We start from the raw sequence: 24,758 nt of genomic DNA, 5'->3' as shown, positions 1-24,758 counted from the left end.
GACACGGGACAGACCACTAGGGAGACAAAGGGGGGGTGTCATTATTTCATGCAGGACACGGGACAGACCACTAGGGAGACAAAGGGGGGTGTCATTATTTCATGCAGGACACGGGACAGACCACTAGGGGGACAAAGGGGGTGTCATTATTTCATGCAGGACACGGGGCAGACCACTAGGGGGACAATGGTACCATGCTACACCACGCAGCACCACACCTAGAGGCTGCAGGGCCCATTCAAGGTGAGCGCACACATAGGTGCTTGAACATAGAAATTCGGGATCACAGTCCTCAGCCTCTGATAACATGGCAGACATTTAGGATATCCCTGTTGCAGCACATGCAGCTTTCCTTACCTGCAGATTCCGGTCTATCAGTCGGTTTGTTTCAAAGTCATCGTCATCTTCCCCGAAGGGGTTAATAATCTGTTCTGCCACCTAAAACACGCGATTCAGAGGTCAGAGGTCAGTAGCGAACATTACATGGCGAGGCGATTACATTTCATGTATTTCTTCTGCAACAAACCTTCAGCCAGCCGGCATAGAAGAAGAATTGGAGGAGGGTGAAGACGGGAACGTAGACGTCCAGATTCTTCTCCTGGTTATTTCCCTCCACGCCGTTTCCCTCCAGGAATTGGCGTCCGATGAGACAGGCGGCGAAGAAGGAGTACACGGCGATCGTAACCACCTGGAAAGACAAATCGATCCTGAGAAGGGAAAGTCTTCACCTCTACGGCTGCCCACCGGTCTCCACTTCTGGAAATTGCCCTACTTGTAGTCGGGATGCTAAATTCGAATATCGGCAACAAAGATAACCGATGGAGATCCATGAATGGATTGAGATCCTGTGTGCAGAACGATGTACTCCAAGGATTAGCCAATTAAACCAATTCATTTCTTACCGAAAACACAAGTGGATTCTTTCTGATCAGATGTATGTGGCACTGATACCAATACGTATGTGAGGTTTACCTAAAACCTAACCACATCCCTACACCATACCCAAGACTACCAAATCACTACCCCATACCTTATCTCCAACACCAAGACTCAACCAATCCCCTACACCATATCCTAGTGCCAACACCAAGACTACCAAATCCCTACACCATACCCAACACCAAGACTCAACCAATCCACTACACCATATCCTAGTGCCAACACCAAGACTACCAAATCCCTACACCATACCCAACACCAAGACTCAACCAACCCCCTACTACAGATCCTAGTGCCAACACCAAGACTACCAAATCCCAACACCATACCCAACACCAAGACTCAACCAATCCCCTACACCATACCCTATCTCCAACACCAAGACTACCAAATCCCTACACCATACCCAACACCAAGACTCAACCAATCCACTACACCATATCCTAGTGCCAACACCAAGACTACCAAATCCCTACACCATACCCAACACCAAGACTCAACCAATCCACTACACCATATCCTAGTGCCAACCCCAAGACTACCAAATCCCTACACCATACCCAACACCAAGACTCAACCAATCCACTACACCATATCCTAGTGCCAACACCAAGACTCAACCAATCCACTACACCATATCCTAGTGCCAACACCAAGACTACCAAATCCCTACACCATACCCAACACCAAGACTCAACCAATCCCCTACACCATACCCTATCTCCAACACCAAGACTCAACCAATCCACTACACCATATCCTAGTGCCAACCCCAAGACTACCAAATCCCTACACCATACCCTATCTTCAACACCAACACTCAACCAACCCCCTACACCATATCCTAGTGCCAACACCAAGACTACCAAATCCCCACACCATACCTTATCTCCAACACCAAGACTCAACCAATCCCCTACACCATACCCTATCTCCAACACCAAGACTCAACCAATCCACTACACCATATCCTAGTGCCAACACCAAGACTACCAAATCCCTACACCATACCCTATCTTCAACACCAAGACTCAACCAATCCCCTACACCATATCCTAGTGCCAACACCAAGACTACCAAATCCCTACACCATACCCTATCTCCAACACCAAGACTCAACCAATCCCCTACACCATATCCTAGTGCCAACACCAAGACTACCAAATCCCTACACCATACCCTATCTTCAACACCAAGACTCAACCAATTCCCTACACCATATCCTAGCCCCAACACCAAGACTCAACCAATGCCCCACACCATACCCTATCTCCAACACCAAGACTCAACCAATGCCCCACACCATATCCTAGTGCCAACCCCAAGACTACCAAATCCCTACACCATACCCTATCTCCAACACCAAGACTCAACCAATCCCCTACACCATACCCTATCTCCAACACCAAGACTACCAAATCCCTACACCATACCCTATCTCCAACACCAAGACTCAACCAATCCCCTACACCATACCCTATCTCCAACACCAAGACTCAACCAACCCACTACACCATACCCTGGTGCCAACCCCAAGACTACCAAATCCCTACACCATACCCTATCTCCAACACCAAGACTCAACCAATGCCCCACACCATACCCTATCTTCAACACCAAGACTCAACCAATCCACTACACCATACCCAACACCAAGACTCAACCAATCCACTACACCATATCCTAGTGCCAACCCCAAGACTACCAAATCCCTACACCATACTTTATCTCCAACACCAAGACTCAACCAATTCCCTACACCATACCCAATACTAAGACTCAACCAATCCACTACACCATATCCTAGTGCCAACACCAAGACTACCAAATCCCAACACCATACCCAATACCAAGACTCAACCAATCCACTACACCATATCCTAGTGCCAACACCAAGACTACCAAATCCCAACACTATACCCAATACCAAGACTCAACCAATCCACTACACCATATCCTAGTGCCAACACCAAGACTACCAAATCCCTACACCATACCCTATCTTCAACACCAAGACTCAACCAATTCCCTACACCATACCCTATCTCCAACACCAAGACTCAACCAATGCCCCACACCATATCCTAGTGCCAACCCCAAGACTACCAAATCCCTACACCATACCCTATCTCCAACACCAAGACTTAACCAATCCCCTACACCATATCCTGTCACCAACACCTGCATTGACCAATTGGAAGGACTAGGTCTGCAGCAACTGATATGTGCACTCACGCATGCTCCAGGTCACACCCTAGATATCATCTTCAAACAGGATATGGACATCAACATAACAGAGAATGGGCCCTTACCTTGGACAGATCATCATGCAATTGAATTCAAAATAACTACCAACATCGTCTCTAAAAAAACACACCGGACAAGATCCCAGAAGAAGCTCCACTCGGAACTCTTCAAAACGACATTATTAAAGAAAATAAAATCAACAGAACATCAAAACGCAGTAGAAACTCTAAATTCCATCAACAAAGCACTACTACAGACCGCAGACATAATCGCTCCGAAACGCAGAACACTCATCCGGGAAAACAACGCCGGTTGGTTCAATGACGCACTCACATTATTGAAGCAAGAAACGCAGAAGAGCAGAAGCTGCCTGGAGAAAAAACACAACAAAGGAAAACCACACAATCTACAAACTAATCACAATCACAATACGCCCCAATCAACAAATTTCACACTAAAGCCAATTTCAATGGACACCACACAAAAAATATTATTAGAACCCTGCGAGACAGAACATCACCTAATGACATCATCCCCACAAAACTGCTGAGAGAATGTGCCGATATTTTGGCACCGGCGATCTCGCACCTTATAAACCAATCGTTTAAGGAAGTTACGGTACCGACCTCCCTAAAACAAGGCGTAATCAAACCCATTCTAAAAAAAAAACAACCTCGACCCCACAGACCTAAACCATCATCGCCCCATAACCGGTCTAAACCACCGTCGCCCCATAACCGGTCTAAACGTCTTCTCCAAGGTCATGGAGAAAGAAGTTGTACAACAACTGCAACACCATCTAGACCCACAAAAACTACTGGACCCGCTACAATCGGGTTTCCTCCCGGTCACGGGACGGAAACGGCAATTCTCAAAATATGGGATGACGCTCTCGAAGCCGCAGACGAATGAGAATCTTCTGATACTGCTGGACCTGAGTGCTGCCTTTGATACAGTTTTCAAAAACGTCATTTAAAATCATCGTGTGTACGCGGCATAATGTGGTGTGTGCGCGGCATAATGTGGTGTGTGCGCAGCGTAATGTGGTGTGTGTGCGGCATAATGTGGTGTGTGCGCGGCATAATGTGGTGTGTGCGCGGCAGAATGTGGTGTGTGCGCGCCATAATGTGGTGTGTGCGCGGCATAATGTGGTGTGTGCGCGGCATAATGTGGTGTGTGCGCGGCATAATGTGGTGTGTGCGCGGCAGAATGTGGTGTGTGCGCGGCATAATGTGGTGTGTGCGCGGCATAATGTGGTGTGTGCGCGGCATAATCTGGTGTGTGCGCGGCATAATGTCGTGTGTGGGCTTCACATCATTCTTCAGGTTCTGAAAAACGACAAAAAAAAAACATTCGAGCATGCTGCGTTTTTTAACGACTTTTTAAACGATGTTGTTTTTCGGGGTTGTAAAAAATGATGGTGTGTGCGCTAAAACGACGTGAAAATAACACGCGCATGCTCAGAAGCGAGTTATGAGACGGGAGCGCTCGTTCTGGTAAAACTAGCGTTCATAATGGAGATCGCACATTCATCACGCTGTAACAGACAGAAAAGCGCAAATCGTCTTTTACTAACACGGAATCAGCTAAAGCAGCCCCAAGGGCGGCGCCATCCGCATGGAACCTACCCTTTATAGTGCCGTCGTACGCGTTGTACGTCACCGCGCTTTGCTAGAGTGTTTTTTAAAAACGATGGTGTGTGGGCAACGCCGTTTTCATGATGAAGTTGGAAACGCGGCATCAGAGAAAAAACAGCCAAATAAGAAGCAGAACTGATAAAAGAAATGAGAAGTCGCACAAAACACTAGAAAGATAAAATCTATTATGTGAGATACATTGGGGGAGGTGCAAACACAGAAAAGTGAAGGACGGCCCCCTGCCGGGGCCAATCAGAGACGATCTCAGGGTCCAGATCGCCGGTACTGACCTGAGTGTAGACCAGAGGAACGCTGATCCAATCGTAGTGGAAGAGCATGCTGCACTTGGCTCGATATTTGTTCAGCTCCTGCCCAGCAATACAATAAGAAGATACAGACAAAAGTAAGTACACCCCTCAGTCACATTTGTGTAAATCTTTTCTTCTATTTTTCATGTGACAACACTGAAGAAATGACACTTTGCCTGCCCCCTCCCCCAATACTGGGCACTCCCCTCCCTCACCCCCCCCCAATACTGGGCACTCCCCTCCCTCACCCCCCCCCAATACTGGGCACTCCCCTCCCTCACCCCCCACAATACTGGGCACTCCCCTCCCCCTTCCTGCCTTCCCCACCTCCCCAAATACCGGGGCACTTTCCCCCTCCCTCCCCCAATACCGGGCATGTTCCCCCTTCCTCCCCCAATACTGGGCACTCCCCTCCCCCTTCCTGCCTTCCCCACCTCCCCCAATACCGGGCACCTTCCCCCCCTTCCTCCCCTCAATACCGGGGCACTCTCCCCTTCCTCCCCCCCCAATACCGGGCATGTTCCCCCCTCCCTCCCCCAATACTGGGCATGTTCCCCCCTTCCTCCCCCAATACTGGGCACTCCCCTCCCCCTTCCTGCCTTCCCCACCTCCCCTCAATACCGGGGCACTCTCCCCTTCCTCCCCCCCAATACTGGGGCAATTCCCCCCCTCACCCCCCACAATACTGGGCACTCCCCTCCCCCTTCCTGCCTTCCCCACCTCCCCCAATACTGGGGCACGTTCCCCCCTTCCTCCCCCCAATCCTGGGGCACTTTCCCCCTCCCTCCCCCAATACCGGGCATGTTCCCCCCTCCCTCCCCAATACCGGGCACGTTCCCCCCTTCCTCCCCCAATACTGGGCACGTTCCCCCCTCCCTCCCCCAATACTGGGCACGTTCCCCCCTTCCTCCCCCCCAATACCGGGGCACTTTCCCCCTCCCCCATAACGGTGCACTCGCCCCTTCCTGCCTCCCCCAATACCAGGCACATTCCCCCCTTTCTCCCCCCTAATACCAGGGCACCCCCCCTTCTTGCTCCCCCAATACCGGAGCACTTCAGATGTGACTGCGCATGCCCACATTTCTGCCCTACAAGCAATAACGGCAGAGAGAAGTTTTTCCTCTTTTGTGTGTGTCTGCGGAGATGTGAAGTGTTCCATTGACAATGAATGGCAACGCGTTTCTCTGCATATCGGGAATGTTCCTGAAATGCATGGAGTGATATTTGGGGATCGGTCCATCTATGGGCAGGCTAGGTGTTCACTTCTATCCATTGACTTGTGTACAACCAGCCTGTTAGGTTTTCCTGAATTATCGGTGCCGCTGATCAGTGAGTTCTAATGGCTTCCCGGTGTCAGAACGCGACAGGCGTGATTCCCCATCCCCCTCCAATGTGTGGATGGAGGAACCAGATCATTCTGTTTTGTTCGACCAATGGGGAGCCAGCTTTAGAGCGCCCCTCTCTGTTTTGCTAAGTCTGCAACTAATCACAGCTCAGCCGGGGCGGCGAGCATGCGCACGTACTTTCTGCTGGAAGTGCTCAGACATGTGATCCAGTGCAGGGAGATCGCTTTGCCGCCGATCTTCTTCTGAATGAGGTGATCGGCAAGCGATTAAAGTCCACTAATTAGGGCAGGTGTGCGCATCACTGAGCTGCAGTACTGAGTAATGACCAGCAGGTGGGGAAGGTTCCAGGCTGGAAAGTTTCCCACGCGTTGAAGTGAGATTCTGACGCAGGATGTCATGGAAATCAGAAGCTGGAAACCCAACCCCTCCCCCAACAAAATGGCGGCCTGTGAAGTCGCAATGTTACCCCTTCTCAGCGGTGCCAAACGCGTGACGATCGGATATCTCCAACATTAGCAGAAGCGCTGGGAAAATACGTTTTATCACCATGTGGATTCCTGTTATCAGCCAATCAGCAGAGACGGATAAGATAAGGGGCGGCTCCCAGGAATGTGAAGAGGAAGGAAATTTATCCGCCCAAAAGAGATTTATAACAATCAATAAATCTTCATTTCCAAAGTTCAGATTCCGTCCGTTAATAAAACTTTCATGTTTGTAACTTTCCCGTGAGAATCTCATCTATAGAAACATTGGCCCCGGATTCACAAAGCACTCGAGATTCGCCGCGTAAGTGCAAATATGCGCCGTCGTATCTGTGCGCCAGACTCACAAAGCACTCGAGATTCGCCGCGTAAGTGCAAATATGCGCCGTCGTATCTGTGCGCCGGATTCACAAAGCACTCGAGATTCGCCGCGTAAGTGCAAATATGCGCCATCGTATCTGTGCGCCATCGTATCTGTGCGCCGTCATATCTGTGCGCCGAACTCACAAAGCACTCGAGATTCGCCGCGTAAGTGCAAATATGCGCCATCGTATCTGTGCGCCGTCGTATCTGTGCGCCGTCGTATCTGTGCGCCGAACTCACAAAGCACTCGAGATTCGCCGCGTAAGTGCAAATATGCGCCGTTGTATCTGTGCGCCATCGTATCTGTGCACCGTCATATCTGTGCGCCAGACTCACAAACTGAAATACGCCTAAAAATATACTTCATCCGACCGATGTAACTTTCCTACGCCGGCGTATCGTGGGCGCATATTTACGCTGGACATAAGTGGCGCTCCCATTGATTTTCTATTCAAATATAGAATAGGATGGGGCCACATCGGTAGGATGGCGGCACGGCGGTAGAATGGCGACACAGCGGTAGGATGGTGGCACCGTGGTAGGGTGGGGGCACAGTGGTAGAATGGCGGCACAGTGGTAGGGTGGCGGCACAGCAGTAGAATGGCGGCACATCGGTAGAATGGTGGCACAACGGTAGGATGGCGGCACAGCGGTAGGATGGCGGCACAGCGGTAGAATGGCGGCACAGTGGTAGAATGGCGGCACAGTGGTAGAATGGCGGCACAGCGATAGAATGGCGGCACATCGGTAGGATGGCGGCACATCGGTAGGATGGTGGCACAGCGGTAGAATGGCGGCACAGCGGTAGAATGGCGGCACAGTGGTAGAATGGCGGCACAGCGGTAGAATGGCGGCACAGCGATAGAATGGCGGCACATCGGTAGGATGGCGGCACATTGGTAGGATGGTGGCACAGCGGTAGAATGGCGGCACAGCGGTAGAATGGCGGCACAGCGGTAGAATGGCGGCACATCGGTAGGATGGAGGCACAGCGGTAGGATGGAGGCACAGCGGTAGGATGGCGGCACAGCGGTAGGATGGCGGCACGGTGGTAGGATGGCGGCACAGCGGTAGGATGGCGGCACAACGGTAGAATGGCGGCACAGCGGTAGGATGGGGCACAGCGGTAGGATGGTGGCACAGTGGTAGAATGGGGGCACAGCGGTAGGATGGTGGCACGGTGGTAGAATGGGGGCACAGCGGTAGAATGGCGGCACAGCGGTAGGATGGCGGCACAGCGGTAGAATGGGGGCACAGCGGTAGGGTGGCGGCACATCGGTAGGATGGCGGCACAGCGGTAGAATGGCGGCACAGCGGTAGGGTGGCGGCACATCGGTAGAATGGGGGCACAGCGGTAGGATGGTGGCACAGTGGTAGGATGGCGGCACACAACTCACCTCTATGAGAAGTTTTAGCGCGATGTCGTCTCGGACTCTCCCGTCTCGCCGGGCCTGGGCGGCCTGGTTGGTGAACCACACACAGGGGATCCAGTACTTGTTGAAGTCGGAGGCTAAACTTTCGTATTTCTTTAGCTCCTCGCGGGTCATAAAACCTGAAAACAAAGTTACTTGTCAGGCGAAAAAAGTCCATCGAGTTCAACACTAAAAATAAATCCCCTATACACGATCCCCTATACACGATCCCCAATACATGATCCTCTATACACGATCCCCTATACACGATCCCTTATACACGATCCCCAATACACGATCCCCTATACATGATCCCTTATACACGATCCCTTATACACGATCCCCTATACATGATCCCTTATACACGATCCCCTATACAGGATCCCCAATACACGATCCCTTATACACGATCCCCTATACACGATCCCTTATACATGATCCCCTATACACGATCCCTTATACAGGATCCCCAATACACGATCCCTTATACATGATCCCTTATACACGATCCCAATACACGATCCCCTATACACGATCCCCAATACACGATCCCCTATACACGATCCCTTATACACGATCCCCTATACACGATCCCTTATACACGATCCCCTATACACGATCCCTTATACACGATCCCCTATACACGATCCCCAATACACGATCCCCTATACACGATCCCTTATACACGATCCCCTATACACGATCCCCAATACACGATCCCCTATACACGATCCCTTATACACGATCCCCTATACACGATCCCCAATACACGATCCCCTATACACAATCCCCTATACACGATCCCCAATACACGATCCCAATACACGATCCCCTAATACACGATCCCCTAATACACGATCCCTAATACACGGTCCCCTATACATGATCCCCTATACAGGATCCCCAATACAGGATCCCCAATACACGATCCCCTGTACACGATCCCTTATACACGATCCCCTATACACAATGCCCTATACACAATCCCTTATATACGATCCCAATACACGATCCCCAATACACGATCCCTTATATACGATCCCCTATACACGATCCCCCATACACGATCCCAATACACGATCCCTTATACACGATCCCCTATACATGATCCCTTATACACGATCCCCTATACACAATCCCCTATACACAATCCCATATATACGATCCCTTATACACGATCCCCTATACACGATCCCCTATACACGATCCCTTATACACGATCCTCTATACACGATCCTCTATACACGATCCCCAATACACGATCCCCTATACACGATCCCTTATACACGATCCCTTATATACAATCCCCTATACACGATCCCTTATACACGATCCTCTATACACGATCCCTTATACACGATCCCCAATACACGATCCCCTATACACGATCCCCTATACACGATCCCCTATACATGATCCCTTATACACGATCCCTTATACACGATCCCCTATACACGATCCCCTATACACGATCCCTTATACATGATCCCCTATACACGATCCCCTATACACGATCCCTTATACACGATCCCATATATACGATCCCTTATACACGATCCCCTATACACGATCCCTTATACACGATCCCATATATACGAACCATTATACACGATCCCCTATACACGATCCCCTATACACGATCCCTTATACATGATCCCTTATACAATCCCCTATACACGATCCCTTATACATGATCCCTTATACATGATCCCCTATACACGATCCCCTATACACGATCCCTTATACATGATCCCCTATACACGATCCCCTATACACGATCCCCAACATGCGATCCCTTATACATGATCCCTTATACACGATCCCCTATACATGATCCCTTATACACAATCCGTTATACACGATCCCTTATACACGATCCCCAATACACGATCCCCTATACACGATCCCCTTTACACGATCCTCTATACATGATCCCTTATATACGATCCCAATACATGATCCCCTATATATGATCCCCTATACACGATCCCTTATACATGATCCCCAATATACGATCCCTTATACACGATCCCCTATACACGATCCCCTATACACGATCCCTTATACACGATCCCCTATACACGATCCCCTATCCACGATCCCCTATACACGATCCCCAATACACGATCCCCTATACACGATCCCCTATACACGATCCCTTATACACGATCCCCTATACACGATCCCCTATCCACGATCCCCTATACACGATCCCCAATACACGATCCCCTATACACGATCCCCTATACACGATCCCTTATACACGATCCCCTATACACGATCCCCTATCCACGATCCCCTATACACGATCCCCAATACACGATCCCCTATACACGATCCCCTATACACGATCCCCTATACACGATCCCCTATACACGATCCTCATACACGATCCCTAATACACGATCCCCTATACACGATCCCCTATACACAATCCCCAATACACGATCCCCTATACAGGATCCCCTATACACGATCCCCTATACACGATCCCCTATACACGATCCCCTATACACCATCCCCTATACACGATCCCCTATACAGGATTCCCTATACACGATCCCCAATACACGATCCCCTATACACGATCCCCTATACACGATCCCCTATACACGATCCCCTATACACGATCCCCTATACACAATCCCTTATACACGATCCCCTATACACGATCCCCTATACACGATCCTCATACACGATCCCCTATACATGATCCCCTATACACGATCCCCTATACACGATTCCCTATACACGATCCTCATACACGATCCCCAATACACGATCCCCTATACATGATCCCCTATATACGATCCCCTATACATGATCCTTCACACAGATCCAGAGGAAGGTGAAAAACCCCAGCATAGCCTGATACAATGTGCTACAGCTGGGGAAAAAATTCCTTCCTGATCCCCCGAGAGGCAATCAGATATTCCCCGGATCAACTTTACCTATAAATGTCACCCAGTCATATTCAGGAAAGAATCCGATCCACTGATCTGCGGCATTAACCCTTTCACTGTGTGGCACTGATATTTCTGCCATGTAGTGCTAAAGATTGGTATTTGGCTCCCTCTGGTGGTGTGCAGTATGTATGAGATTTGTTTTACCTTTCACATGCAGAGCAGGTGTTTTGTGAAAGGACTCACCTACCCATAATGCCCACTCACCTACCCATAATGCCCACTCACCTACCCATAATGCCCACTCACCTACCCATAATGCCCACTCACCTACCCATAATGCCCACTCACCTACCCATAATGCCCACTCACCTACCCATAATGCCCACTCACCTACCCATAATGCCCACTCACCTACCCATAATGCCCACTCACCTACCCATAATGCCCACTCACCTACCCATAATGCCCACTCACCTACCCATAATGCCCACTCACCTACCCATAATGCCCACTCACCTACCCATGAACACTATGTGGCTGAACTGCATGCTGGGTGGGTAATAAAAGGCGGGGGGCAGCCATTTTTGGGTCTTCTGGACGCATGGCCTGCCTGCAGGGATCTGTGAAGGAGTGTTCAGAAGAGGGTCTATATCGCGTAGAGCGGAACGGCCACCACTGACTCTGCCTTACCACAGTGTGCTGGAGAAGCGGTGTGATCGGGTCTGAGGATCCAGAACCCCTGACAGAGCCAAACACAGGTCCGGATTACTTGCGGAGCGGAGCAGTGTGACAATGCTGACTGGCAGCAGGACGGAGACGACCGGAGCGGAGGTTCACAACTTTCCAGGCCGGGTGTGGTGAGGGGGCTGTCGCCCAGAAGTTATTTTTTTTTTTAAATCAAAAATAAGTTTATTGTATCAATACAAACATATATATATACACAGGCAGATCAATAGAAAGTGCATCAGAATGGTAAAGGGAGTATATAAATGTACTCCCACAGTGGCAAACATCCAAATCTTTAAGTAATGCCAAGACAAATATTAAATGAACGAATCAATATCTACACTCCAGACCTATAGAAGGATGGGTATGATAGTATAACTTACTTCATCACACAAGGCATTGCCACTTTAGTTCAGTCTGACTGTGTATTTCAATAGTAACTCTTTAACTCCGGATGTAGAAAGATAAAACCAAATAGGGAAAGAAAGAGAAGAAAAAAGAAAAAAGGGGGGGGAAAGAAAGAAAGAAAGAGAAAAGAGAAAAAAGAAGGAAAGGATCTTTATCTCTAGGACTGTGGTCCTCAACATGTTTCCATCCTCCACCTAGTGTAGCAAAGGGTAGTGTGGTATTCTCACTCCTCATACCCCACTGTTAATACAATTACACTATTCAATATTGATTTATCGTCGTTTGTTTTGAGTGATCATCCCTGTAGTAATCTGTCCCTCACTAGCTGAAGAGGTCCCAATCCTGGAACATCTAACCAGGGCTGCCATAATGAATAAAACTTTTTCGAAGCACCCCTGTGTTGGTATGTTAGTTTTTCACGAATCAGTAAGTTATTGGCCTGTTTCACCCATAATGTGCCCGTTGGTACCCTAGGCGTAATCCACATCTTCGCAATCTCCTTGCGAGCTAGGTAGAGCAACCGTAGCACCGCCGTGTGACCGTTTGGTGACAGATCAGGTAACTCCAACGCGCCAAGGAGGCAGACCACTGGGTCAGTAATTACTGGTATCTGAAATACCTGGGCTATGGTATCAAGGACATATTTCCAGTACCTAAAGAGTTTCGGGCATTTCCAGAACATGTGCAAGAAATCTCCAGTATGCGCCCAGAAGTTATTGAACACCCTTAGACTCATTTCACAGAGTTACTGGGACTTGTAGTCCTACAGGGAGGTCTCATTCAAATAGACTGAGTTCAATCAGGCCTCAAAACCTGGGCCCGGATTCAGATAGCCTTTACGTTGGCGTTTCTATTGATACGCCGCGTAAGTTCTACGAAGCGCCGGCGTATCTTCTTTCTGTATTCAGAAAGAAAATATGCCAGAATTTTACTAAGATACGGCCGGCGTAAGTCTCTTACGCCGTCGAATCTTAGGCTGCATATTTACGCTGGCCGCTAGGTGGCGCTTCCGTATATTTCTGCGTTGAATATGCAAATTAGGTAGATACGCCGATTCAGAAACGTACGTCCGCCCGGCGCATTTTTTACGTCGTTTACGTAAGGCTTTTTCCGGGGTAAAGTTACCCCTCATAAAGCAGGGGTAAGTCATGTTAGGTATGGACGTCGGAAACAAACGAACAGCGTCATATTTTACGCCGTTTGCTCGCGAATAGGGCTGTACGTAAGTTACGCTCACGTCGAAAGCATTGACAGTTTGCGGCATAATTTGGAGCATGCGCACTTGGAAACGTTCACGGACGGCGCATGCGCCGTTCGTAAGAAACGTCAACTACGTGGGGTCACAAGTACTTTAAATAAAACACGCCCACATCATCCTCATTTGAATTAGGCGGGCTTACGCCAACACATTTACACTACGCCGCCGTAACTTAGGGCGCAAGTTCTTTCTGAATACGGAACTTGCGCCCTAAGTTACGGCGGCGTAGTGTATCTGAGATACGCTACGCCCGCCGATAGATACGAAAATGTATCTGAATCTGGGCCAGTGTGTATAAATATATGTACAACTCCGGGGATGTATATATATCCTCTGCACACTGTGGGGCAGATTCATCAAAGAGATCCGCCGCCGTACCTCTGAGTCCAGCCGGTCGGATCTATGCGACTGATTCATAAGAATCAGTTCCGCATAGATCTCCCTTAGATCCGACTGATGTAAGTGACTTACACCGTCGGATCTTAGGCTGCAATCTCCCGCCGGCCGCAAGGTGTTGTCGCAGTTTTTTAGGCGTCGGATATGCAAATGAGGAGAACTGCCGATTCAAGACCGAACGCCAGCCCACGTCGTTTGCGTTCGGCTTTTTCCGGCGGATAGCTACCCCTGCTATATGCAGCGTATCCAATGTTAAGTATGGCCGTCGTTCCCGCGCCGAGATTCAAATTTTTACGTTGTTTGCGTAAGTCGATCGGGAATACGGATGGCCGCAATTGACGTAGCCGCCGCAAACAATGACGTCCTAGCGACGTCATTTGGAGCATGCGCACTGGGAAATTTTGCCGGCGGCGCATGCGCAGTTAAATCGGCGCGGGAACGCGCCTGATTTAAATTGTACACTCCCCCTAGCCGCGGAATTTGCATTCCGCCGGGAGAGTTACGATCCGACGCTGCAATTTTCGAGGTAAGTGCTTTGTGAATACAGCACTGGCCTCGCAAAATTGCACCGGCGGATCGTAAATCACATCTAAAGATCCGCTAATCTATCTGAATCTGGCCCTGTAACTTTAACTGACTAGCCTGCCTAACTCCAAAAAAATACTCTCTCTTTCTCTCTCTCTCTCTCTGTCTCTCTCTGTCTCTGTCTCTCTCTCTCTGTCTCTGTCTCTCTCTCTGTCTCTCTCTGTCTCTCTCTGTCTCTCTCTCTCTCTCTCTGTCTCTCTCTGTAAACCACGCAGCACAGATTACAGAGAAAAAAAAAAGCAGACTGATTGATTAGCCCTAACAAGGGCTGTTTGGGGTGCTGTTCTTACAGCAGAGATCAGATGAGTCTTTCAGGACTGGAGTACACTGGCCTAACTATCACTAGTGTCAAACATTCCCATAGACACACCCCTAAACCTTGTGGACGGCCTTCCCATAGACACACCCCTAAACCTTGTGGACGGCCTTCCCATAGACACACCCCTAAACCTTGTGGACGGCCTTCCCATAGACACACCCCTAAACCTTGTGGACGGCCTTCCCATAGACACACCCCTAAACCTTGTGGATGGCCTTCCCATAGACACACCCCTAAACCTTGTGGACGGCCTTCCCATAGACACACCCCTAAACCTTGTGGACGGCCTTCCCATAGACACACCCCTAAACCTTGTGGATGGCCTTCCCATAGACACACCCCTAAACCTTGTGGACGGCCTTCCCATAGACACACCCCTAAACCTTGTGGACGGCCTTCCCAGAAGAGGTGAAGGTGTTATAGCTGCAAAGGGCGGAGCCAACTCCATATTGAACCCTCCGGACTAAGACTGGGGGTCATTACAGAAAGGCCGGCGTCCCAATACTTGTGGTCACATGGCGTGTATCACATGATTGGACGAAACGTTCTGACGTACCCGCGTCCCAATACTTTTGGTCACATGGCGTGTATCACATGATTGGACGAAACGTTCTGACGTACCGGCGTCCACGATGTGATCCATGGTGGGGAACCTCTTGAGGACGCGGGTGCTGACGGACCTCAGGATGAGAACGGAGGAGAGGTTGGCGTAACGCATGAGGGTGCGTCGCAGGAGGCGGCCCCTCTCGTCTGCTCCATGGACGGTGCTGGAGACCACACACATCAGCTGGTCGGGGAGGGGGATGTTGGTGTATTGCCCCCACCATCGATTGACGATCAGATTGACGTAGAATCCCAGGACGAAGGCGATGGGGATCAGGTTGATGTATTGGTTGCAGTATTTGGCGACTTTCTCAAACATCCGCTTCTGGTCTCCATTCAGGGCGTGTCTGGGAATCGGAGGACAGAGACGGTCACATATGACATCAAGGGCACTGCCCAGGGGCCCCAGGTACATGGGGGGCCCCCACAATAATCATGCATTACATCATACTTGCCAACTGTCCCGGATTTGCCGGGACAGTCCCGCTTTTTACTAAACTGTCCCAATATGGCCGTGCCCCGGGAAGCGTCCCCCCCCTGTACTGTGCCCTCTGACCCCCCCTGTACTGTGCCCTCCTGACCCCCCCCTGTACTGTGCCCTCCTCACCCCCCCTGTACTGTGCCCTCCTCACCCCCCCCTGTACTGTGCCCTCCTGATCCCCCCCTGTACTGTGCCCTTCTGACCCCCCCTGTACTGTGCCCTCCTGATCCCCCCTGTACTGTGCCCTCCTGACCCCCCCTGTACTGTGCCCTCCTGACCCCCCCCTGTACTGTGCCCTCCTCACCCCCCCTGTACTGTGCCCTCCTCACCCCCCCCTGTACTGTGCCCTCCTGATCCCCCCCCTGTACTGTGCCCTCCTTATCCCCCCCCTGTACTGTGCCCTCCTGATCCCCACCTGTACTGTGCCCTCCTGACCCCCCTGTACTGTGCCCTCCTGATCCCCCCCTGTACTGTGCCCTCCTGACCCCCCTGTACTGTGCCCTCCTGATCCCCACCTGTACTGTGCCCTCCTGACCCCCCTGTACTGTGCCCTCCTGATCCCCCCCTGTACTGTGCCCTCCTGACCCCCCTGTACTGTGCCCTCCTGATCCCCCCCTGTACTGTGCCCTCCTGACCCCCCTGTACTGTGCCCTCCTGACCCCCCCTGTACTGTGCCCTCCTGATTCCCCCCCTATACTGTGCCCTCCTGATTCCCCCCCTGTACTGTGCCCTCCTGATTCCCCCCCTATACTGTGCCCTCCTGATTCCCCCCCTATACTGAGCCCTCCTGATTCCCCCCCCTGTACTGTGCCCTTCTGACCCCCCTGTACTGTGCCCTCCTGATCCCCCCCTGTACTGTGCCCTCCTGATTCCCCCCCTGTACTGTGCCCTTCTGACCCCCCTGTACTGTGCCCTCCTGACCCCCCTGTACTGTGCCCTCCTGATCCCCCCCTGTACTGTGCCCTCCTGATCCCCCCCTGTACTGTGCCCTCCTGACCCCCCTGTACTGTGCCCTCCTGATCCCCCCCTGTACTGTGCCCTCCTGACCCCCCTGTACTGTGCCCTCCTGATTCCCCCCCTATACTGTGCCCTCCTGATTCCCCCCCTATACTGAGCCCTCCTGATTCCCCCCTGTACTGTGCCTTCCTGACCCCCCCTGTACTGTGCCCTCCTGATCCCCCCCTGTACTGTGCCCTCCTGATCCCCCCCCATCTGTGCATCCGGCCCCCTGATCTACATACAAGACACCGGACACATTGGGTTACAATGAGGGGGATTTTTATTTTTTAAGCACATGATTAGAACCAGAGGCTCTAATAGGCTTCAAAAAAGGGCGGGCCCCTCGAGAGAACTCCGCCCCGAGCCCACCCAGTTCTGTGACAATAGCGAATCAATATTCACTGTTATCACACCGATTCTCCTCCCGGCCAATCAGGAAGAGGGTCGTGAGACCTGTTTCCCGATTGGCTGAAAGGAGAAGCACCCCTATTGGCCCATGAGAAGGAGACGTATCCCGGGACATGGAGAGACTGGGGGGAGGGGAGCTGGGGGGAGGGGGGTGCGGGTTGGAGTGAAGGGGGGTGTCAGTTCCGTCTGACTGAGGCCCTGGCTTTATTACCCCCCCTTTCTAATTAGAAACACTCCATCCATCTTCTGTGCTATACTGCCATCTAGTGGTGCGGAGAAGGGACTGCAGTATATGTCAGAGCCATAGACCTCTATAATAACCCAGAGGTTTTACCCCCCTTCATGACCAGGCCATTTTTTGTGACTCTGATGACATTTTATCTCCTCTGCGCTTTTTATTTTCTATCAACAAAAAAATGTAAAATATTTATAAATTATTTCCCATAAAATCAAATTTCTTCACAGATTTTGGCCGATCGGTTTTCCGTGTCATAAAATCCCAATAAGTGATTATTGATCTCCAGGATTTTATACTAATCATGGCGGCAGGACTGCGATCCGATCACTGAACCCGATCCCCGATCACTGAACCCGATCCCCGATCACTGAACCCGGATCCCCGATCACTGAACCCGGATCCCCGATCACTGAACCCGGATCCCCGATCACTGAACCCGATCCCCGATCACTAAACCCGATCCCCGATCACTGAACCCGGATCCCCGATCACTGAACCCGATCCCCGATCACTGAACCTGGATCCCCGATCACTGAACCCGGATCCCCGATCACTGAACCCGATCCCCGATCACTGAACCCGGATCCCCGATCACTGAACCCGGATCCCCGATCACTGAACCCGGATCCCCGATCACTGAACCCGATCCCCGATCACTGAACCCGATCCCCGATCACTGGACCCGGATCCCCGATCACTGAACCCGGATCCCCGATCACTGAACCCGGATCCCCGATCACTGAACCCGATCCCCGATCACTGAACCCGATCCCCGATCACTGAACCCGGATCCCCGATCACTGAACCCGGATCCCCGATCACTGAACCCGGATCCCCGATCACTGAACCCGGATCCCCGATCACTGAACCCGATCCCCGATCACTGAACCTGGATCCCCGATCACTGAACCCGATCCCCGATCACTGAACCCGGATCCCCGATCACTGAACCCGATCCCCGATCACTGAACCCGATCCCCGATCACTGAACCCGGATCCCCGATCACTGAACCCGGATCCCCGATCACTGAACCCGATCCCCGATCACTGAACCCGATCCCCGATCACTGAACCCGGATCCCCGATCACTGAACCCGGATCCCCGATCACTGAACCCGATCCCCGATCACTGAACCCGATCCCCGATCACTGAACCCGGATCCCCGATCACTGAACCCGGATCCCCGATCACTGAACCCGATCCCCGATCACTGAACCCGATCCCGATCACTGAACCCCGGATCCCCGATCACTGAACCCGATCCCCGATCACTGAACCCGATCCCCGATCACTGAACCCGATCCCCGATCACTGAACCCGATCCCCGATCACTGAACCCGGATCCCCGATCACTGAACCCGATCCCCGATCACTGAACCCGATCCCCGATCACTGAACCCGATCCCCGATCACTGAACCCGGATCCCCGATCACTGAACCCGATCCCCGATCACTGAACCCGGATCCCCGATCACTGAACCCGGATCCCCGATCACTGAACCCGGATCCCCGATCACTGAACCCGGATCCCCGATCACTGAACCCGATCCCGATCACTGAACCCGGATCCCCGATCACTGAACCCGGATCCCCGATCACTGAACCCGGATCCCCGATCACTGAACCCGATCCCCGATCACTGAACCCGATCCCCGATCACTGGACCCGATCCCCGATCACTGAACCCGGATCCCCGATCACTGAACCCGATCCCCGATCACTGAACCCGGATCCCCGATCACTGAACCCGATCCCCGATCACTGAACCCGGATCCCCGATCACTGAACCCGATCCCCGATCACTGAACCCGATCCCCGATCACTGAACCCGGATCCCCGATCACTGAACCCGGATCCCCGATCACTGAACCCGATCCCCGATCACTGAACCCGGATCCCCGATCACTGAACCCGGATCCCCGATCACTGAACCCGATCCCCGATCACTGAACCCGGATCCCCGATCACTGAACCCGGATCCCCGATCACTGAACCCGATCCCCGATCACTGGACCCGGATCCCCGATCACTGAACCCGATCCCCGATCACTGAACCCGGATCCCCGATCACTGAACCCGATCCCCGATCACTGAACCCGATCCCCGATCACTGAACCCGGATCCCCGATCACTGAACCCGGATCCCCGATCACTGAACCCGATCCCCGATCACTGAACCCGGATCCCCGATCACTGAACCCGATCCTCGATCACTGAACCCGGATCCCCGATCACTGAACCCGGATCCCCGATCACTGAACCCGATCCCCGATCACTGAACCCGGATCCCCGATCACTGAACCCGATCCCCGATCACTGAACCCGGATCCCCGATCACTGAACCCGATCCCCGATCACTGAACCCGATCCCCGATCACTGAACCCGGATCCCCGATCACTGGACCCGGATCCCCGATTACTGAACCCGATCCCCGATCACTGAACCCGGATCCCCGATCACTGAACCCGATCCTCGATCACTGAACCCGGATCCCCGATCACTGAACCCGATCCCCGATCACTGAACCTGGATCCCCGATCACTGAACCCGATCCCCGATCACTGAACCCGATCCCCGATCACTGAACCCGGATCCCCGATCACTGAACCCGGATCCCCGATCACTGAACCCGATCCCCGATCACTGAACCCGATCCCCGATCACTGAACCCGATCCCCGATCACTGAACCCGATCCCCGATCACTGGACCCGGATCCCCGATCACTGAACCCGATCCCCGATCACTGAACCCGGATCCCCGATCACTGAACCCGATCCCCGATCACTGAACCCGATCCCCGATCACTGAACCCGGATCCCCGATCACTGAACCCGATCCTCGATCACTGAACCCGGATCCCCGATCACTGAACCCGGATCCCCGATCACTGATCCCCGATCACTGAACCCGATCCCCGATCACTGGACCCGGATCCCCGATCACTGAACCCGATCCCCGATCACTGAACCCGGATCCCCGATCACTGAACCCGATCCCCGATCACTGAACCCGATCCCCGATCACAGAACCCGGATCCCCGATCACTGGACCCGGATCCCCGATTACTGAACCCGATCCCCGATCACTGAACCCGGATCCCCGATCACTGAACCCGATCCTCGATCACTGAACCCGGATCCCCGATCACTGAACCCGATCCCCGATCACTGAACCTGGATCCCCGATCACTGAACCCGATCCCCGATCACTGAACCTGATCCCCGATCACTGAACCTGATCCCCGATCACTGAACCCGGATCCCCGATCACTGAACCCGGATCCCCGATCACTGAACCCGATCCCCGATCACTGAACCCCATCCCCGATCACTGAACCCGGATCCCCGATCACTGGACCCGGATCCCCGATCACTGGACCCGGATCCCCGATCACTGAACCCGATCCCCGATCACTGGACCCGGATCCCCGATCACTGAACCCGATCCCCGATCACTGAACCCGGATCCCCGATCACTGAACCCGATCCCCGATCACTGAACCCGATCCCCGATCACTGAACCCGATCCCCGATCACTGAACCCGGATCCCCGATCACTGGACCCGGATCCCCGATCACTGGACCCGATCCCCGATCACTGGACCCGGATCCCCGATCACTGAACCCGATCCCCGATCACTGAACCCGGATCCCCGATCACTGAACCCGATCCCCGATCACTGAACCCGATCCCCGATCACTGAACCTGGATCCCCGATCACTGGACCCGGATCCCCGATCACTGAACCCGATCCCCGATCACTGAACCCGATCCCCGATCACTGAACCCGGATCCCCGATCACTGAACCCGGATCCCCGATCACTGAACCCGATCCCCGATCACTGAACCCGATCCCCGATCACTGAACCTGGATCCCCGATCACTGAACCCGGATCCCCGATCACTGAACCCGATCCCCGATCACTGAACCTGGATCCCCGATCACTGAACCCGGATCCCCGATCACTGAACCCGATCCCCGATCACTGAACCTGGATCCCCGATCACTGAACCCGGATCCCCGATCACTGAACCCGATCCCCGATCACTGAACCCGGATCCCCGATCCCTGAACCCGGATCCCCGATCACTGAACCCGGATCCCCGATCCCTGAACCCGGATCCCCGATCACTGAACCCGATCCCCGATCACTGAACCCGGATCCCCGATCACTGAACCCGATCCCCGATCACTGAACCCGGATCCCCGATCACTGAACCCGGATCCCCGATCACTGAACCCGGATCCCCGATCACTGAACCCGATCCCCGATCACTGAACCCGGATCCCCGATCACTGAACCCGATCCCCGATCACTGAACCCGGATCCCCGATCACTGAACCCGATCCCCGATCACTGAACCCGGATCCCCGATCCCTGAACCCGGATCCCCGATCACCGAACACGGATCCCCGATCACTGAACCCGACCCCCGATCACTGAACCCGGATCCCCGATCCCTGAACCCGGATCCCCGATCCCTGAACCCGGATCCCCGATCACTGAACCCGATCCCCGATCACTGAACCCGGATCCCCGATCACTGAACCCGGATCCCCGATCACTGAACCCGATCCCCGATCACTGAACCCGGATCCCCGATCACTGAACCCGGTCCCCGATCACTGAACCCGGATCCCCGATCACTGAACCCGGATCCCCGATCACTGAACCCGGATCCCCGATCACTGAACCCGATCCCCGATCACTGAACCCGGATCCCCGATCACTGAACACGGATCCCCGATCACTGAACCCGATCCCCGATCAATGAACCCGGATCCCCGATCACTGAACCCGGATCCCCGATCACTGAACCCGATACCCGATCACTGAACCCGGATCCCCGATCACTGAACCCGATCCCCGATCACTGAACCCGGATCCCCGATCACTGAACCCGATCCCCGATCACTGAACCCGATACCCGATCACTGAACCCGGATCCCCGATCACTGAACCCGATCCCCGATCACTGAACCCGGATCCCCGATCACTGAACCCGATCCCCGATCAATGAACCCGGATCCCCGATCACTGAACCCGGATCCCTGAACCCGATACCCGATCACTGAACCCGGATCCCCGATCACTGAACCCGATCCCCGATCACTGAACCCGGATCCCCGATCACTGAACACGGATCCCCGATCACTGAACACGGATCCCCGATCACTGAACCCGGTCCCCGATCACTGAACCCGGATCCCCGATCACTGAACCCGGTCCCCGATCACTGAACCCGGATCCCCGATCACTGAACCTGGATCCCCGATCACTGAACCCGGATCCCCGATCACTGAACCCGATCCCCGATCACTGAACCCGGATCCCCGATCACTGAACCCCGATCCCCGATCACTGAACCCGATCCCCGATCACTGAACCCGGATCCCCGATCACTGAACCCGATCCCCGATCACTGAACCCGGAACCCCGATCACTGAACCCGGATCCCCGATCACTGAACCCGATCCCCGATCACTGAACCCGATCCATGTGATTGGGGAAGATCGGAGCCGATCGCCAGGTTCTGGCAGTCGATCATTGGCCGAGTCCCCGCCCCTCCCCCTTTCTGTTGTCCTCTATAGACGTTCCCTTCGCTCTCTCTGACCTTCATTATTATTTATGATCGGCTGCAAGCGAGAAAAGCGACATTTCATGGTGATCAATAAATCCGTCACTTGTGATATCTACAAACATTGTAAATCAATAACTCCGCCCCCAAAAACCGGGGGAGGGGCTAAGGGTGAGAGAGAATCCCGATATACCAATCCGATCACACTGATCACATGATCAATACTGGAATCTATCAGTGTCTATCGGTGTCTGTCAGTGTATTGATCTATCAGTGTATTGATCCGCACAGTAGCACTCCCCTTTCGGTCGGATGGAATCCTCGGGGGGGGTTTAGGTCAGGGTCTCACCTGTAGACGACACTGAAGACGCTGTAGAGGGAGATGAAGACCAGGAACTCCTTGTAGAGAAGTTTGTAGATACTTCCTTTCCACCGGAAGAGAAGTTTGGAGAATCCTCCGAATCGGGCGTTGGCCACCTTCAGGGTGTAGGAGACGGTCATCCTGCCTGCCGGGACCAGAAGAGAGAGACCTGAATGTTCTGTGAGGTCTGGACTGCTGAGCTCGCAATCTGTCCATGGGTGAGAGAGTGTCTCCCCCTTCCATAGATATCTCCCACCAGTGTCTCCCCCTTCCATAGATATCTCCCACCAGTGTCTCCCCCTTCCATAGATATCTCCCACCAGTGTCTCCCCCTTCCATAGATATCTCCCACCAGTGTCTCCCCCTTCCATAGATATCTCCCACCAGTGTCTCCCCCTTCCATAGATATCTCCCACCAGTGTCTCCCCCTTCCATAGATATCTCCCACCAGTGTCTCCCCCTTCCATAGATATCTCCCACCAGTGTCTCCCCCTTCCATAGATATCTCCCACCAGTGTCTCCCCCTTCCATAGATATCTCCCACCAGTGTCCCCCCCTTCCATAGATATCTCCCACCAGTGTCTCCCCCTTCCATAGATATCTCCCACCAGTGTCTCCCCCTTCCATAGATATCTCCCACCAGTGTCTCCCCCTTCCATAGATATCTCCCACCAGTGTCCCCCCTTCCATAGATATCTCCCACCAGTGTCTCCCCCTTCCATAGATATCTCCCACCAGTGTCCCCCCTTCCA

At 52.8% G+C, this 24,758-nt stretch overlaps 1 protein-coding gene across 1 annotated transcript in view; it reads right to left on the bottom strand.

Moving 5' to 3' along the window:
- The window catches only part of BEST4 (bestrophin 4), a 35,737-nt gene extending 11,576 nt beyond the window's left edge, over positions 1-24,161 (bottom strand). Inside the window, exons 1-6 of the mRNA XM_040334789.1 lie at positions 23,995-24,161; positions 15,954-16,282; positions 8,720-8,874; positions 5,114-5,191; positions 527-688; positions 358-438 (exon numbers count right to left, since the gene is read on the bottom strand). Coding sequence (XP_040190723.1) covers positions 358-438; positions 527-688; positions 5,114-5,191; positions 8,720-8,874; positions 15,954-16,282; positions 23,995-24,146 — 957 coding nt within the window. The 5' untranslated portion in view covers positions 24,147-24,161. The remainder of the gene's footprint in view (positions 1-357; positions 439-526; positions 689-5,113; positions 5,192-8,719; positions 8,875-15,953; positions 16,283-23,994) is intronic.
- Between the last annotated feature and the right edge of the window lie 597 nt (positions 24,162-24,758).

Source organism: Rana temporaria, unplaced genomic scaffold, assembly GCF_905171775.1.
Source record: "Rana temporaria unplaced genomic scaffold, aRanTem1.1, whole genome shotgun sequence".
In the NCBI taxonomy this organism is placed as follows: domain Eukaryota; kingdom Metazoa; phylum Chordata; class Amphibia; order Anura; family Ranidae; genus Rana; species Rana temporaria.
The sequence above is the reverse complement of the archived record's forward strand: the minus strand, read 5'-3'. Positions and strand labels throughout refer to the sequence as shown.